Raw genomic sequence first — 15,993 nt, forward strand, 5'->3', positions numbered from 1 at the left:
TTATGGCTATTATTCAGACCATCTGAATATTAAAATGAGTTTTCTAGTAGTAAATTTACACATTTATTTTTAAACAAAAGCAATTTTGTCCCTAGTTCCTTTAAGAATATTCCAGTTATGTTTACACAGGTAATGGAGAGGTCGTTACAGAGTTTAGCCCCATATAATAGTTTGTTTATTTTCAGGAAAAGGTATATTTAAATAATTTACTCGGGAAGATCAGTAAGTTAACAAAAGAACACTAGAAGGGAGGAGGGGGAACTTCATCACAATAACTTTCCAGTTACAATACCACAGCTAGAAACTTTACAGAGAAAGTACTCCCTTAGATTGAACCCTTGACTGATTGTTCAGAACAAGCTGTAGCTCATAACAGTTGTGTTCTCCCACTGAGAACACTGGAAAAAGAAGTCTTTGTAGGACAGAATTATAAACGATCTGAAGTGAGACAGAGAAAACTGATCTTCGATTAATACAGCACTAGGTAAAAAGTGTCCCCATAAGCAGCTAGTATTCCCACTTCCTTCAGGGCAATGAAGCTAAAAATTGTTGGAATTACAGTAGTTGACCATATTTGTGTGCATTAGTAGAATAATTTCCAGATACAAAAGACAAATTTCATCAGATGTTTGATTAGAACACCCTAAAGACAGGGTATTTCTTCATAGTATAAAGCTATTACAGCTATCCAGTTAAAGCATGTGCAAAACCAGGTAATTTCTTCCGTTCACAGTAACTGAGGTAAGATCAGGTAGGTTTCTTCAGGAGTTGGGAAGTTCATGAGATATGAACTGTTTTAGTCTCTCTAAGTATTGTGCATAAAGCTCTATGTCATTATGCCCAGCCCCTTCCACCCAGAGGGGCTCTACCGCTCGTGGACATCGCTCGTACATGGCCAGGCCGTGGGAGAAATCGATTACCTCATCTTCGGTACCATGGATTACCAACACAGGAGAGGTTACTTTAGATATCTTGTCAATGCTGGGGGATGGAAAAGAAAAACATAGCTCAGTTCAGGGCTTTAACTTTCATACCATTACAGAAAGCAAGCTTAACTAGCGATACATGACCCAGTCACCACTGCATGTTTTTAAATGGCTGCAAAACATTGGAATTGCGCCCAAGTGATATGGAACAAGGCTCACTCCCAAAACGCACGTGTGAACAGGAGCCTGCACTGCCATCACCATCATCCCACCAGTTCTAACGACAAGAAGCTCGAATGGGCAGCATGCAAATAAAGTTTGGCACCAAAAAAACCCCCAAACAGTGACTATATCTATCACAAGAACTACTGAGAGGCAAGTAAGATTCCATGACACATACTGCCAGCACGGACTCTTCACATTACACATTATCACCTTCCAATGTAACAGATTAGGAATTAATTAACTACATTCCAGTCATAAGACTTCATTTAAAAAAAAAAAAGAGCCTGAGCTCATGAGGTTTGAACCTGTCTTTAAACCCCCAAATTAGGCAGATTCAGCTAAACAAAAACAATCTGTTCTTTGAACTGGTTGTTTAAGCTCAAATGACGAAAGAGAAACCTGTGGGAGAAGAGCATTACACGAGGATATTTAACTGCAAACCAAAAGAACTCACACAGGATTTTACTTCAGGCAACCAGCTTCTTCGCCAGCTCTGACTGCAAAATGGCCTTAAAGTAAGCTCTTTTCCTTTTGTTCCAGCTAACTTAGCAGACCACTATAGCTAGTGACCACCTCTCATGGGAAAACGGGTTCAGAGGCAAGGGAAGAGTGACAAAGGCACCTTCACACCCAAGAGTTCAGGCTAGAAAACCCCAGTTATGAAGCATACTGGTAGCACATCAACTACAAAGTGGTAAACAACAGCTTTTTCTGAATGTCTTCATGCAGGCACCAGCTTTTATTTCCAGGCAGCCATTTCATGTTGCTAGTTACCAGTAATTCCAAATCAGTATAGAGACACCAAGTGCTAATGAACTCTCAGCTTCCTACCAGCTCCACTCACATCAACAAATGGAGGAGCTGGCTCAGGACATTACGCAGAGTATGCGATGAAGCGGGTGGAAAAATGAGTATCAGTAATATTTGATTTGAGAGAAGGACAAGTCTATTTCTTTACGCTATTGATAAAAGGTGTTTGGATTTTCCTGCTCCTGAAGAACAATAAAGCATGCAATTTCAGTAAGACTAGAGATTTTATGAAGTGATCAAGACTGCTTAAAATGATTAAAAAATACAGATGCCAACATACACTGACTTAAAAACAGGTTTAAAGAAGCTTTATGAAAATAGAAAGTTAATTAAAAATTAAGATGTAGACTGAAGCACTAAACCTCACACATATAAATCTCAGCATTTAGTATTCTAGAGAACCATCATTGCTATTCCAGTAAACAGCTGAGTGTAAACACATTTCTGTCTCTGTCAATACTTCTCAAAAAAAAAAAAAACCCAAAGCTTCATGTCATTTAAAGAGGAAAAGTGTTATTTAAAATTAAAATGCAGCCTATTTCACTTTTCCTGTGTGGAACTTGAGTTGTGTACAACTAGGCTGAATACAGAAAAATATCCCAAGAACATAAGAGAGACATCAGAATAACGCAGATTTTTTTTTTTTTCCATAATTTTCATCCCCAAATTAATATCATGGCCAAATGTACATACTTTATAACCAACATGCTATATAAACTGAAGTCTTAAGCCCATGAAGGGTCTGTCCCCGAGTTCCACGACGTGACAGACATCAGCTACATACAGCTACAGAAATGTTTATACATAATTTTAGTGGCTAGATATTAAGTTCTCCTTTATTGTAGGAAACCAGGGAACCCCTTTCACTTCAGTATTTAGGTAATGAAACTATTTTTTCCACATATATTGACAGACCATTAAGCTAGATAATATTTGTATTCTGCAGAAAATTGGAGAGCGTCCCGTTGCCAACTCAGCGACTCATAAGGCAGTATTTAAACTGCACATTAGACTCACTTAGTATTCTTAGCCACACTGCTCTGCAGCTAGAAAAATCTAGAGAGACCAAATTCTCAGGGAGTCCCAACATAAAATGCACATAATAGCAATTCACTGTAGGTGCACACAGAACTATTTTGTTTCCCACAGTGAAGACAGACAGCTGAGCTGCACACATTCATAAAAGCGCACTGCTGTTTATTTTCACTGCTTACAGTACAAGCGAAGTCAGACTGACAGCAATGAACAGCTCAGTAGGGTAAGAACAAAATACTCAAGTGCTACAGTACATCTGTTGTCACTGTTCCCCCCCCCCCCCCCTTTTTCTTTTTTAAACTGTTATTTGATTTGGCTGATATCAGCTAATCACTGTTACTTTTGTAATCAGAGCTAGTTTTAAGGCTTTGTTTTTTCCCCCTCTCGCAGAAGCATTTGTAAATATTGGATTTCAGGTTTGAGGATGATGAATGAGTTCGAGTATAAGTGTTTCAAACTCTGACTGCACCTTCAACAATTTAATTACTTATTTAATTAATAACCTATTTGGAAGAATTCTAAACATGGAGACTGGACACAGATACTGTGAGAGCCACTATTACTTGGTCACTATTACTTGTAGCTGTTTTGGCATGCAGATTTATATCTATGGCCTCCCCCACCTTCTAATTTTAATCTGTTGTAACCAAAATAAAACAAACATAACAAATGCTATGAATATCCCCTATTACACTTACAGCAAACATGACCTTCTGAAGCAAAGCCAAGCTTTGCACAAGACTTCAGTGAGTCTCTGCTTTGTCTTCTCCCTTCCACAGACCACTTAGCCTTTTATCTGTGCCTCTCCTCACCCACCCCAGGTCCACATACACTGCTATGAAGAGAGTGGCTTCCCCTCTCATATTCTCCCATAATTTAAACTGTGTCAGATGAGAAGTTTTAAAAGATTCCTGTAACATCTGCTATTCCCAGGACCTCTACTATTCCCAAATATTTGGATACTCTAATTTCGGTCTGTTGCAATTGTTTTTTAAATGAAACACTAGGCTACAAAGGCAACCGTTTTATCTTGAAGCCAGTTGTATATAGCTTTCGTATATAAGATATTCTAGAGCTTCTTAAAACAAGCTCAAAATCTTCCAAAAGAGGGACAGTAACTTACTTGATTTTGGTCACAGACATTAGGATCTTACATGATCTCCACCAGGGAGGAAAAAATACAAGTCTCAGTATCTTTAGTGATTTTATATAGACAGCATACCAAAAATGCAGAAGAGTTTTTACTTACAAGGACCAAAGGCAAAGAAACACTAAATGCATTCCCTCGAGATTATACGTGAAATGCAGAACCAAGCTGAAGAGTGAACCACACCAGTCTAACATTCTAGTTTCTGACCCTCTTGTTTTCTCCCTTTAGAAGCAACAATTATCTATACCTTTTTCACTGCTGATCTGGTAAAACTATAGCAATATTTTAACAAGCAGCTTGAAAACAGCACATCCATTTCATGATATCGTATTACTTTCTAAATCAAAGTTGACTGAGATGTTAAGAGTGTACAACTACTAATTTGTTAGTCATTAGCCCGAAGGAGTTAATAGTATATTATCAGTTGTTAAGCTACTACTCCAAACTGACAGCATAAAAATTCTGATATTAACAACCCATAACGCAAGAAACAGGAGCAAAATTAGTTGTAAACATTAAGACTTTATTTGTTCATTGAGCTGACTATCACGTCAGTTTGAGACTGACATCAGCCTCTTTCTTACATGGTGAATCTCTGCTTGGATTTAGAAAGTGTGCATATCTGAAGTTTAAAATGCAGGTGACAATTCAATAAAGTTCCCTGGAAAGCTACACAACTAGTCCCTTTCAAACACCTAAACAGCATGTTGAGTATAGAACAACCCTCTTTGCAGTGTTTATACGTACCTTGGAAAAGCATCAAAGCAATAGGTTTTCCTAGTGTCAGGAAAAGCTACCCGTAATCCGGACATCAAGGGAGAATGAAGGATTACTGCTGCACACTCGTACCGAGATGCCAGGTCGACTGTAGGGACAGTACCAATACTCTGGCCATACAGAATAATGTTCTCAGGACTAACACCATACCTGTAGAGAAAAGAAATACCCCTTTAAAAAAAAAAAAAACACAAAACCATAACAAAACCAAAAAACAAAACAAACACACAACAAAACACAAAACACATTTTGCATCACACAGGCAAAAACCAAAGAAAAACAAAAGGAGAGAGGGATAAAAACCAAAGCATCCCTCTTACCCATTGCAGCTCTTTAAAATCTATTCCTAGGAGACATGAATTTACAAGTCTAAACTTTAAAACAGTCCAGTAAAGTAAATAATCAAAACATTACACAGGCTGAAGAGAGCTATCCTTGAAGAAGGAATGTCAGTTTGTTCATTAATCTTCACCATCTTCATGAACACCTCTTATCTTTCACTCCACAGCACAGCAAATTATAAATTAGACTTCCCCCCGACCCAGAGTCACTCTCAGGAATTTCAATTAGGTATTCTGAAGGCTAACAACCTTTCCACCATTAAACAAGATAGTTATTCCTCTGCCCACCTTTCTTCCCACGCAGCTGGAACAAAAAGACCAAACTGCCTTGTTAGTGTAGCTACAGACACCAAAGAAAATAAAAATTTGAGAGGATAGTTCTGTTCATTTTTTCAATTTCTGATCAGTGTAAATTATTCCTCATTTTTCTTTTCCAGTTTAAAATGTCAAGTTTATTTTGTAAGATACATCATTCCATAAAATTCAGGGTTCATAGGGAGTCCTGGATGGCTCCCCAATATTCCCATCCAGTCCATAGAACTGTCCTAGCTTGTGTGCTGTTTCACAGCTGCAAAAAAGTTGAGGATGATACCAATTCAGTTTTTATTTAAAGTATGCAAAACAAAGGAATTTGGAAGGGGCACAGGAGCAGGCAAGAGCAGCTAGGAAGAAGTGAGGAGTACAACAGTATTTGGCCACCACAACTTGTTAGGAAAGCTGCAAATCAAAGCTGTTACTCACTTAATTATCAAATAGTTACCCAGAAGATTTCTATGTATAACTCCACTTCCTATCGCAAGCGTATAAAGAATAACCAAGTGCAGAAGAGAATACATTTCTAGTAGAAAATACTTTGTGCAGAACATGTCTTTTTGCCAGTCTACACTGCCTACAGTCCTGGTGTCACTGCTATGACACTGAAAATCAAACCCTACAGTTCAGGCTGTCCCCAGTGTACACCTGGAAGGTTTCCGCTCCCTTACCAAGCTGATAGTGAGGTGTATGGCAGGCCTGGATAGTACTTGACTTTCCAGCAGCTAAATGATTGGGTATGTGCAAAAGAGACAAAATGACAATGGAAGAATAATCAATTCATAATTAAAACTACAATAGAAGAATAATCCAGTACTAATCATCCAACTACAGGCTGTCAAGATTGCCTGGTTTTATGATGAAGTAAAACTAGACTGGATTGTAGCCTCTATGAAACTGGAATTTTCTTAGTATTTCTATAGTGCTGAGCATAAGGGTGCTTTTGGCATCCACTGTAATATGAATAAGCAACTGTATAAAAATATCTCCCTGGAGTAAAATTTTATCCTCTTGGTAACCAAGCAGCAGCTCACGTTGGTGGTCTATCACCACAGCCATGGCCTGATGTTTTTAAAGAGATGTTGTGAAGCTCTTTCAGGAGAATTTTTTCTCCCTTACTGTTAGAAATAGTCCAGCACACAGTAGAGCCTAGTTGATTTTGGTATGCATGTTAACAGGATCTTGGAGCAAAGTCTTGTCCTCATGGACTTCATTCCAGCTGTTGTGGGGGGAAGGCTGGAGGCACGTACCTTTGAAGACAGCACATGCATCCAATCTGCTGATCTACCAGCTGTTGCATCGTATTAAAGACAAGCAGAAATGCATCAACATCAGGGAATACAAGGAAATGGGACTGGAACACTACATGGCACTTAAGTAGGGAAGGAACGATATTAACGCTGGTTTTGCAATACCCTCCTGAACTCCAGTATCATGACAAATGTCAAGTTCCCTTTCTAAATGGTTTACAATCTAAGCAGAATATGGAAACAGATGTTTGAATGAGAATCACAGGATAACACGACAGCATAGGGTAGCAAGAGAACTCCTTCAACACATATAGTTGCCTTAGTATGGCAGTTTTCTTCAGCATTGATCTGCTTTGGATTCATGCCTTTTGATATTATTTTGTTTCTGAAAACAGCTCATATTCTAAGTGGAGCACCTTGCTGCTGTGGTGATAGATACTCTAGAAAAAAAAAATCTCAATCTCACAGCATGCCAGTTAAAGTCAGATACAGCCTATACCATCATTAAAAAAAACCCACAGAGATCTCTAAAGTAGCTCTTCACCACTAAATAAATGCTACAACTATTCAGTGTCTAACTCTGCAGAAAGGCAATGTGACAATTTTGACCAAAAAAGAAAATCATAAAAGGGTGTTAGGACACCGAGTTAGTGCACTGGTAGCCTGTCATGAGGTCAAATGCCTTTTCTACTTTGTATTCCTACTGACTGACAACTAAAAGAATCTCTGGGACTGTTTTAATTAGGGACAGTCCAGCTTTCCAAGACAGAATAGTTACTGTAACAGATTTATCTTTTTAAGCCCTTTACCATTAGGCCATCAATCAGAAGGTGAGACATCGAGCTTACCACAAACATCAGCAGAAACAGCTACATGTAAAATTTATTTATTGCAAGGCCAAAGGACATATGACAACTCATAAGCAAGGGCCATAAATAATTGACATGCGTGAGGTTCTTGGAGCTGAAAGCCAGGGCTTGGCTCCGGGATACTCTACGTCTTCACGAACGCTGCCCAGCTGGTGACTCAGCAAGCACTGTTCAACTGAGGTACAAAATGACCTAGGGATTTTATCTTTAAAATACAGTATCCTTTAAGCAAAGGCTGGGTCCCTTCCCCACCTCTGCAAACTCCCTTGTGGTATTAGCTTCTTGTGCAACAGGAAGAGCGATACAGAAAGTGAAAGAGAGGAGAGGAGGAGCAGACACGGATAAGAAGGCGGCAATGAAAGGCAAACTAAGTGACACAGAAAAAAGGAAAGAATGTGATAGAAAAAAGCCAAAGACATTCTGAGAAAAGAGAAGTCCTGTTACAATCTGCTCTCCTATTAAGGAAGAAAGTCCTTCCACCAGCTAAACAGCAGCTCCTAAAAATATCTTCCTTGAAACACACAAGCTTTGGTCTCTGTGGAAACAGAGCTCCATCCGACAGAGCGGGAGACCCAAGTTAAATTTATGGGTATGCTCCTGCACTTCTCCCATGGAGCCCATCAGAGAGTCCAAAACAAGCAGGGCAACATTGCCATGCGGAAACCCGCCTTCGGCGAAACCAAAGCAGGAAGCAATTCAGAGTTACTGTGGGCATATGTGAAACACTGATTTGACAAGGGGGGAGAAATAAAGGAAAAAAAAAAGGCGGCATGCTTTTTTCCCCAAGGGAAGTCAATTACCGAGAACTGCAAAGCTACTGCCGTTTAAAATGATGCAAGCATTTCTGCTCCCCCTTACCCACAAACACTTACCAGGTGGCAAAGTTGTCCAGCCTAGTCTACTCTCAATAACCCATGAGTAGATGATGTGGATTACAAATTACTTTTCTTATGCATGCAGAAAAAAAAAAAAACCAGCTATCTTCACAAGCAGCACAACTATCTGCACCTACAGCTTCCCCGTTCAGGCCAGGCGTAGCTAAGGCACCAACGCACTCCACAGTTGATAGTAACACAGTATTCCCCCCCCCCCCCCCCGTGTTACTACCTCAATTTATACAAATTAGGTTTACCAGCAATTCTGGTCTCCTTATGCTAGCACGAACTATGGTGCACAGAAGTTGGCTATTAAGAATCCACACCCCAGACTCTTCTACTTACTCCTGCACAGAGTAGTAAGAGACCTCAGCCACACCAACGGGCCACTGGGCCAGAGGAGATGGGGAATATTGCTGAGTACAGCAAAGGAGGACGGGGCACAATTACTTCTAGTTCAGTCTGCTTCGCTGTATGGTTGTGGCTTAGGCCATGTCCCTCCTCATACAACACAGATGATGCCATCAATTGCCTTTGTAAAGGACTTAATGCTTTCTGGCTGACAGCGCTATGTACAAACCATGTATTATCATAAAGCATCTTTAATTATGAGCATGAGATACTGATTCCGCCCCCCCGGCTTCAGCTTTGTGTGATACAGATGGAAAGTTTACCATTGCTATTTTTACTCTCTCCTTACTCAGTTGGAAGCGCTGGTGGAATGCTGCTTCAGGGACTACAGACGTGTCATACAGCTGAAGCCCTGCAACGTTCATGGCCAAAGTTACAGCATCTGTGCCAATCCTCAAAGGTGCTAAATACATATTCATTAATGAGGCCAGTTTTTTTTCAGGCTTACTGAATCAGTGAAGTTAACCACACCTTATATTTTCAGTTTTGAAGTTTTATGGTATTTGCTGTCCCAATATCCCTTACTTAAACTGGAAAGCATATAGAACAGCACGGATATAGCAAGAGCAACAAATTAGTTTTCAAAAACAGTCATAGTAACTATCTAGGCAGAGCATTTTGACTACACAAACCCCATGTCATAATGCTGTCAAGACCTACTGTCTAACTGCTACTAAACTAAGGCAGCTGCTGGTGGTCAAGTTCTTCCTTACAACACAGCATATGAAGATAAAAGGCCAGGAACACAAGGTGACTACCTCGTGCGTTCTTGCAAGGGGACTGGGTTTGAAACTGTGCACTCCCCTCTCAAGGGAAACACCACAACGACGTAATTCATTTTCAAGACACGAAGAAAATCCAGCATACCTCAGGAACGACACAAGTCATGCCACGTTTGGAGCAAACTCTGACTTCTAGAGTATTTTTACTAGAACACCCATGTGCTCAGTTATAATAAGATCTTCATAGGCTATTCCTCAAGTCTGTTTCTTCCTGTTTATACAAACCCTTTTGTCACAACATACTATTTGTTCCCTCTTCACAATGCATTATCTCTAAACTTTATAATCCAGAGAAATTTAGATCGCTTGTTAAGAAACACAGATAGGTTTTTCTATAGCATCATTATACACTTCCATAACATATGCATCTACATTTTCAGATATAAGTGGCTATTTAATCCGGTATGAATCTAAAAAAAAAAAAAATCTAATTTTGGGGGTAGAAAGGAAAAACAAAAATCCTCAATTAAGTAAAAATCCCACATGCAGATTGCATACCTTGAACAAGAGTTTACATTGTAGGACCTTGATGTTAAAAAAAACTCAACAAGAGAAGTTTGGTCAATAAATATCATTCCAAGTAATTTACAATATCAGAACAAAACACTGAATTTCACACTGTGCTTCAACAAGTACCATTCCAGCACGTCAGCCAAAACACCACAGAAATTACAGCAGATTTTCAGCCTAAATGCCAACACTAGATTGAGAGCAAGGCATTAGATTAAGGATTTTTGGTGTTAACCACAACAACAACTGTCAGATGAGAAAAATCAGAATTATTTCAAGATTCACAGGAAACCCTGGCACACAGCAAGAGTCCCTGTGCCAGTTTCTCACTCCAGTTTCCTTGAATTCACAGAAACGTAGGTCTAAAATTCTTCATTGTTTTACTGAGCACAATAGACACTGACACTGATTCTTCAAATTATGCAATGCCTTCTTCCTCCTCTACCTCCTTCTAGTCCAAGTCTACAATTACTATGCGATTCAATTTCAGGTACAGCAGACTCTCTTTGACTTCCCATTTTCATTGCAGTAAGAGCCCAAAAACAGTTTGCATAGTATTCTGGCTTATGAAGCTGCAAAAAAAGAGACAATTTTTTTTGGCATATATCCCAGCACACTGTCACAGGAACAGACAAGTAATTCCACAAATGTGTTCACACTCAAAATAATTTCAATGGCTGCCAGAGAAATTTAATCAAAGATTCTGCCACAGTTTTATAGCACTATTATTTTACTGCCACACCAGATAGTCATTTGGTTATGCTATAGAGAAACCCCAGTGCTAATCATAGAGTCACAGAATCATAGAACGGTTTGGGTTGGAAGGGACCTTAAAGATCATCTGGTTCCAACCCGTGGGAGGGTTCCACTAGACCAGGTTGCTCAAAGCCCCATCCAGCCTGGCCTTGAACACTTTCAGGGATGGGGCATCCACAGCTTCTCTGGGCAACCTGTTCCAGTGCCTCACCACCCTCATAGTGAAGAATTTCTTCCTTATATCTAATCTAAATCTACCCTCTTTCAGTTGAAAGCCATTACCCCTTGTCCTATCACTATGTGCCCTTGTAAAAAGGCCATCTCCAGCTATCAGTAGGCCATCTCCAGCTAATCAGTATAGGCTAATACTGAAGTCACAAAATGAACCTATGACTCTTGAAAACATCCACTTGAAGGCTATTTTGGAAGTTCATTATTTGCAAATATCACACTACTACAGGCTTGCTGGACTATGGGACTGCAGCACTAATCCAGTGATGTACCGGCTCTTCTCTTCATATAAATAAATGGATGAAGTGGAAGCAACTTCTGGGCACTTCTTAGTATGATCATTTGCACTGCCGTAACTTAATTATACCGAAGCATGAATCACTACAACTGCTTCTTGATTGCTGTCTTGTGATAATCAGCGATCTGTTATCAAACACTGAGAACTGTGCTCTAAGTTGAGCCAAGTCCTAATAAGGATATTAAATATCACTGGTGAGCTCAAGCAACCACGACAAAAGCAGATGATCTACACGCTGCTGAGTGGTGAAGCCACTGAAAGTTTGCCCTGAACAACCAGGGTAGGGAGAGGAAGGCTGTTACATGGCATTCTCTGGTACAAACTGTAATGAAATTACATTACATTTACATTAACTGAATCATGCTAACCTACACTGGGTAGCTTTGGGGTGAGGGCTGGGTGTATTTTTTTTTTTTTTTAAATAAAATCCAAATAATACTAGTTCCTCTAAAAAATTGCTCTTTTTTCAAATACAACCTTAAATTACCTTGTGTTCATCTGCCTTGGACACAGGCGCCTGAAGATGTCATGTTTTGAAGTGGGAAACACTTTCCCTAACTAAAGTAAACCTGTTCACAAGCACTCTTGAACAGTAAATCCATTCCCCTCCTTTTTTCCCCCCAGCTTCACCATTACATGCAAGTTCCTTCTTCCCCTTCAAGATCCATTTTGTTGGGGGATTTAATGCCACACCACAGCAGCGGTTCCACGTGCTCGTTTTGCACCACACCTTTCTGAGCCAGCTTACCACCGCCCTACCACCAGCCCAGCCGTGCCACAGCTAAGCAACGCAGCAGGTAGCAGGACCAGTCTGCGGTCTGTCTTCTGTTCCTCCTCCGTCAGGCTCTATCCTCACAACCGTTCATAGTGCATGATCTCACAGCAGAGACTGTTTGACAAATGCAATCAGACTGCCCCTACCCATTCTAATTTTTCAAGCATTTTTGAGAAATAAGAGTCAAAAGAGAAGCAAACCATAAGAGCACAAAAGAAATAATAGATAGTATGCATCATCAGCCAGGAAAGAAGACTTCTGCAAACTTGTGTTCTGGAAGAAATCTCTTCCAAGCTAGCTGAACAGTAGCAAAATGTTGTGATACAAAAGACAGAATGGGCAGAAAATATGCGATCTGCTCTTGCAGATAAATTTTTAATTTTTTAAAGGAGCTACAAAGTAAAACCTCCTTTGCTTTCTCTTGTACTGAGAACTCAACTGTATTTACAACATGACTTTTCACCACCACAGTAACCCAGAATACTAAATTTTGGTGTTTGGTTTATGTTAGGCTGCTCATTTGTCTACCACATGAACTAGCAGTTGTATGTATAAACAACAAACAGATTTGGAACAGTTGCTTTTGCCTGACTGAGGCTTTGGGTTTTTTTTCCCCTAGATAGCAGGGAATGACAAAATGGAGTTTTCATTAAATGCGCATTGAAATTTAAGCAGGAATTTGTGCCATGTGCACGCTGATGTAAGAGAACAGAATAACTTTGCCTCTACAACCATTGATTCTTTCACATCGAGTGAAAGTTAGCAAGAAGGCGACTGACAAGCAAAACCAGACTCTTGTAGGACATCCAACAAAAATGACCAATGATGTGGCTGAGCCTTTGGTCTGAACTCCTACCTTTATCATTCCACTACTTTGTGACAAAAGGAGCATAACACTCCAATACTCAGCGTGCATTCATGCAATGAGAGGAAGGCAGCACTTTCTTAAATGAAGTCCTAAATAACCCCCCCGCTAAATGTTGGGCATTTATTTTATCTCCCTAATCACAAGAGCAAATGCAATCCAAACCCACTGTAAATTGAAAGACAAGAAGCCAGTAACAGTGGAAATAGGATGTAAACACATGGATATATTCAATTGTAACTGCCACCCCCCCAACTTTCTTTGCTTTAGCAACCTTAGAAATCATCTAGAGTTCTGAAGCCAGCCCTGTGTCACAAGGTTATGGTTTTGAAGATACAATATGCTCTCTACTCTTCATAGTTTCTTGCTTCTCTCAGTGCTTTCTTAGAGCAATCTTGATTTAGACCATCTAGTCCCAAGACACAGTGGGTAGATGGCATACTAAAATGAATCTCTCACTCCAGTTATTTTAAAAATAGAGCACTGGAGTTAACTTTAACAAAGTATTTTGCATTTAATTAAGATGGTCTGTAGCAAATAAACGTGGAATACAGAAGTCTTAAGCTTTATTTATCAAAGACAGGAAACCTTTACTGGCCACTAAGAACTATCTTCATTGATCACAGCATCAATAATTCACAAAAACTCAGTCAGCTACATTCTATTATATACTCTTTACTGTAACCAGTGCACAAAATCTATATACCCAGCCTCTGAGGTACATTTAAATAACCTGAGACAGCAGAGAAAAATTCTGTTACCTTCACAGAGAAGCTCAGTCTATAGCAATTTTCTGGATTGAGGAATTCATTATCTTCACCCCCAGCTTCTATCTCATCTCTATCCTGCTGTGGTATTTTTATTTCAGCTGCACACACCATACTCTATGTTTTATAATACAGCAGAGCTAAGACAGATGAGCATACTCCTCACAACATTTAACAACATGACATTAAAACTTTGACAATCCTTTTACTGTTGCAAGAAGCCTACAATTTCACTTTGGATATCCTACACTCAAAAGCTGAAAGAAGAAATAAACTACTCCCTAGAATTGTACACCTATAAGCGTTGTTACGAAGAACAAGGAAGATGTGATTATATCCATGTACCTAAGTACAATATCTTTTTATATAAAAGACTTCAGGTAAAACAAGTATGTGTCAGCTAACACAGAAACTGTGCTTGGGAAAAAAGTCTTCTCTGCTTCCCTAGGAAACTTTAAAAAAACCCTGAGTGCAAATATTAACACTGGTTATGCAGTCCCACAAGTTTTGTGCTTTCATAGCTGTTTCTTAGATTTCAGTTACTTCCAAGCTGGAGAGCCTTGCCTTATTCCTGAGGCTGAAAATTCAGTGTGAGCCAATGCATTCTGGCTCACCTCCCGAGCCCATCACATAACCCTCCTCACCACCCTTGGCTCAGCACTGGGAGACTGAGGGTTTACAAGCCTGGAGGAAGCAATCTTGCTGCTCTCCAACAGTTCTCAAAGCTTTTTTTGTTCAGGAGCACTGTATTATTCTTTTAGTACTCCCATCTGTTTATTGGAGCACCTCTGACACCTCAAGCTTGAGCTCTGCTCTTATCCCGACTCCTCTTCACACCAAACACTAAATTAACTTTCTGATGTATTTCCCTTACCTCTGCATACCTATGGCACCATGCAATAGTTTAAGGCCATCCTGCTGCAGCACTAATTGCTGTGAGCTGCACCTATGCACGACTTAAGCCCCTGACTCATGAGCTGGAATCACCTCCCTGAGAAGGAGCCCAGCGGCTTTTGACCGGAGCTGCTGCCTGCTCCACCCATCTCCGACATTTCTGCCCTTTCGCCAGGTACAGCTCAGCTGCTCACAAAGCAGGGAATAACTGCTCAAGCGCACAAACCAGAGCAGTCAAGGCAAAAAGAAACAGCACCAGTTACGTTTTCTTTAAATGTATCAGGCCGTGGTTTCTGAAAACATAGTTATCACTGTATAAGCATATAATGAAACAAGACTAACCCTAAACTGTAATCTAACTGCAAAGCTCACCTAAAATTTCACGCTTCTAAGTTTGCACAGCTGATTAGCTATACACACTATAACGTAATTAAAAAAAAAAAAAGGCATTCCCAACCTAAGGATCTTACAAAAAAAGTACATGTGAATTCTGCTGAAGGCAACTGTCTAGATGCTCTAGAAGAATTAAATGTTTTGCTAAGCTGGAATTAATCCTTTGGAGACTAATATTAGGAAGGCTAGAAAAAAAAATTCAAAGTAGACCACTCAAACTTTGATACCTATAGGACCTGGCCCTGGAACTACTCGGGTAACTAGCCCCCCACCACTGAATTAAAAGGAAACTACTTAATTTCTTCTTTTGTGTGTGGGGTTTCTGTTTTGCGGTTTGTTGCTTTTGTGTTTTTTCCCCCGCCCCCCCCCTTCCCATTCTTGCCTTCCCTTTGCATTCTCTTCCACTTATTTATTGTAATTTTATTTATGTTTCAGTCTCTAAGTAAAAGCTACTTCATCTACAGGTTTTACAAGGAACCTCATGTTTTCAAAGATTAACAGCATTAAATGACTAGTTTTGCTACGATTCTTTGATATAGCTTACAAGCCATTAAACATGAAATACGTGGCACTGGTACAGCATTTTCCTTACGTCACTTACAGACAATCTTAACTACATCCAGAAAACAAGCTGATAAAAAAGATTTAAGTGTTATCCCCGTAATGCTAATGGAGGAGAACAAAGAAAAAGTTGAACAGTCTCAACAAACAGCAGGTGCTTGTATGCAAAATCTTATTACA

The 15,993-nt window shown here is 39.7% G+C and overlaps 1 protein-coding gene across 1 annotated transcript in view; it reads right to left on the reverse strand.

Annotated features, from left to right (window-relative positions):
* Positions 1-761: 761 nt before the first annotated feature.
* Positions 762-15,993, reverse strand: part of ABHD17C (abhydrolase domain containing 17C, depalmitoylase) — a gene marked incomplete at its 3' end in the record, with an annotated part of 28,914 nt that continues 13,682 nt past the window's right edge. Inside the window, exons 2-3 of the mRNA XM_082321036.1 lie at positions 4,894-5,073; positions 762-981 (exon numbers count right to left, since the gene is read on the reverse strand). Coding sequence (XP_082177162.1) covers positions 762-981; positions 4,894-5,073 — 400 coding nt within the window. The remainder of the gene's footprint in view (positions 982-4,893; positions 5,074-15,993) is intronic.

This window comes from Platalea leucorodia (assembly GCF_965183815.1).
Source record: "Platalea leucorodia genome assembly, chromosome: 9".
NCBI lineage: Eukaryota > Metazoa > Chordata > Aves > Pelecaniformes > Threskiornithidae > Platalea > Platalea leucorodia.